At 43.1% G+C, this 1,915-nt stretch overlaps 1 protein-coding gene across 1 annotated transcript; it reads left to right on the forward strand.

Annotated features, from left to right (window-relative positions):
* Positions 1–313: 313 nt before the first annotated feature.
* LOC6559963 (malate dehydrogenase, mitochondrial) lies at positions 314–1,443 on the forward strand. Its single transcript, XM_001986504.2, has one exon. The coding sequence runs from the start codon at positions 357–359 to the stop codon at positions 1,350–1,352; it is 996 nt and encodes a 331-aa protein (XP_001986540.1). The 5' UTR covers positions 314–356; the 3' UTR covers positions 1,353–1,443.
* The last annotated feature ends 472 nt before the right edge of the window (positions 1,444–1,915 follow it).

The raw sequence follows: 1,915 nt of genomic DNA on the forward strand, positions 1-1,915 counted from the left end.
AGCCCAATAACTTAAAGATTGCGACTAGTTAAGTTTGCTATATAAGAAAGTATCTGTTATCCCGAAGCCATTCAAAAATATTTGAGAAATAGTGCAAAAGCCTGAAATATTTACATGTTTTGTGCATCAGAGTTATGCTAAAACTTGAGTTGAGGGTATCTGCTAGTTGAGCATTCCCTAGACTAGACCCTCTACAACCGTATGAATTTGAATGTTTTTATACAGACCTATTTTCAAATCCGATCACAATGCTTATTTCATATTGTTGTCGAACGGGCGGAATATGCCTTAAGTGAATTCAAATTGTTAACTTTGAAAAATTGATTTTAAAATCCGAATATCTACAAAATTTCGACATGATATCGATGAAGATTGGCCAGATCGCCCGCTACAGCAGATGCGCTAAGAAGGCTGTCAAGGTAGCCGTTGTGGGTGCCGCTGGTGGCATTGGACAGCCGCTCTCGCTGCTCCTCAAAATGAGTCCGATGATTTCGACGCTGGCGCTGCATGATTTGCAGGATATCAAGGGTGTTGTCGCTGATCTCTCGCACATATGCACTGGGACCCGGGTGCAGGCGTTTGTGGGCGCCAAGGAGCTGCAGTGCGCATTGGAGGATGCTGCCATTGTGGTCGTCCCAGCGGGATTGCCACGCAAACCGGGCATGAATCGTGCCGATCTTTTGACTGTCAATGGCGATGTTGCCGTCGAAGTGGCCAAAACAATTGCCTTCGTCTGTCCGAAAGCTCTCATGGCCTTTATCACGAATCCAATCAACACGATTATACCCATCGTTGCCCAGATACTCAAGGAACGGAATGTCTTCGATCCGAACCGACTATTTGGCGTCACCACCCTGGATGTTGTACGCGCCCGAACATTTGTTGCGGAAGCCTTGTGCATTGATCCGAGGACTGTGCAGATACCCGTCATTGGTGGACATGCTGGCATTACAATATTGCCACTTTTATCCCAGTGTCTGCCCAAGTATACAGTGACTGGCGCGGAACGGGATAAGTTGGTGAAACGCATTCAGGATGCGGGCAACGAGGTGGTCGAGGCGAAGGCTGGCGCGGGATCTGCCACACTTTCGATGGCCTTTGCTGCTGCTAAATTTGTTGACTGCCTGCTGCGTGCCATCAATGGTGAGGAGAATGTCATCGCCTGCTCCTATGTCCAGTCGAAGGTGACCGAGGCGGAATTCTTTGCCACGCCCATTCTACTGGGACCGGGCGGCATTTACAAGAATCTGGGACTGCCCCAGCTGGATGAGCAGGAGAAGAAAGCCGTCGAAACACTCGTCAAACAGCTCCAGCAGGATATCGCAGAAGGCGCCAAGTTTCTATGCAAATAAGTTCCAAGTTATATAAAAGATCCAATTGCGATTTTAGAATGCATTTGTATCTGTATCTATATGCATTATAATTATATAATTATAGTATTTATGTGTGTGTGTGTAATATATGTATGGGCATGTCTATATTTGAAGACCCACTTTCAATATTGATTGAGGCAAACAAATACCTATTTATATTTATATACCAAGCACTGATAACTTAATCGTCTCTTTTCAGTCATCCATACTTTGTGTATTGTATATGTATTCTCTACTAAACATTTATACATGTGTGTGTGTGTGTATCTGTGTGTGTGCTGTGTGTCTATTGTGTGTGTGTGTGTGTATCTGTGTGTGTATCTGTTGAAAACAGTGGTTTTTTACAATTAATTTTCTATCATTTTTTAATAAGCTATCGTGTTCCTCCTCAGTTGAGTTGAACTATGTAGAATTAATGGCATCCAACTCGAACTTATTTCGATACAATCTTAAAGCACCATTTTTCACCAAGTTCGGAAAATTACTCTTGAAATGAAAAGTATTCTTTTGAACTTTGAGTTATGGAATAAATAAAAACAAAA

This window comes from Drosophila grimshawi, unplaced genomic scaffold, assembly GCF_018153295.1.
Source record: "Drosophila grimshawi isolate 15287-2541.00 unplaced genomic scaffold, ASM1815329v1 contig_1367, whole genome shotgun sequence".
Lineage (NCBI taxonomy): Eukaryota > Metazoa > Arthropoda > Insecta > Diptera > Drosophilidae > Drosophila > Drosophila grimshawi.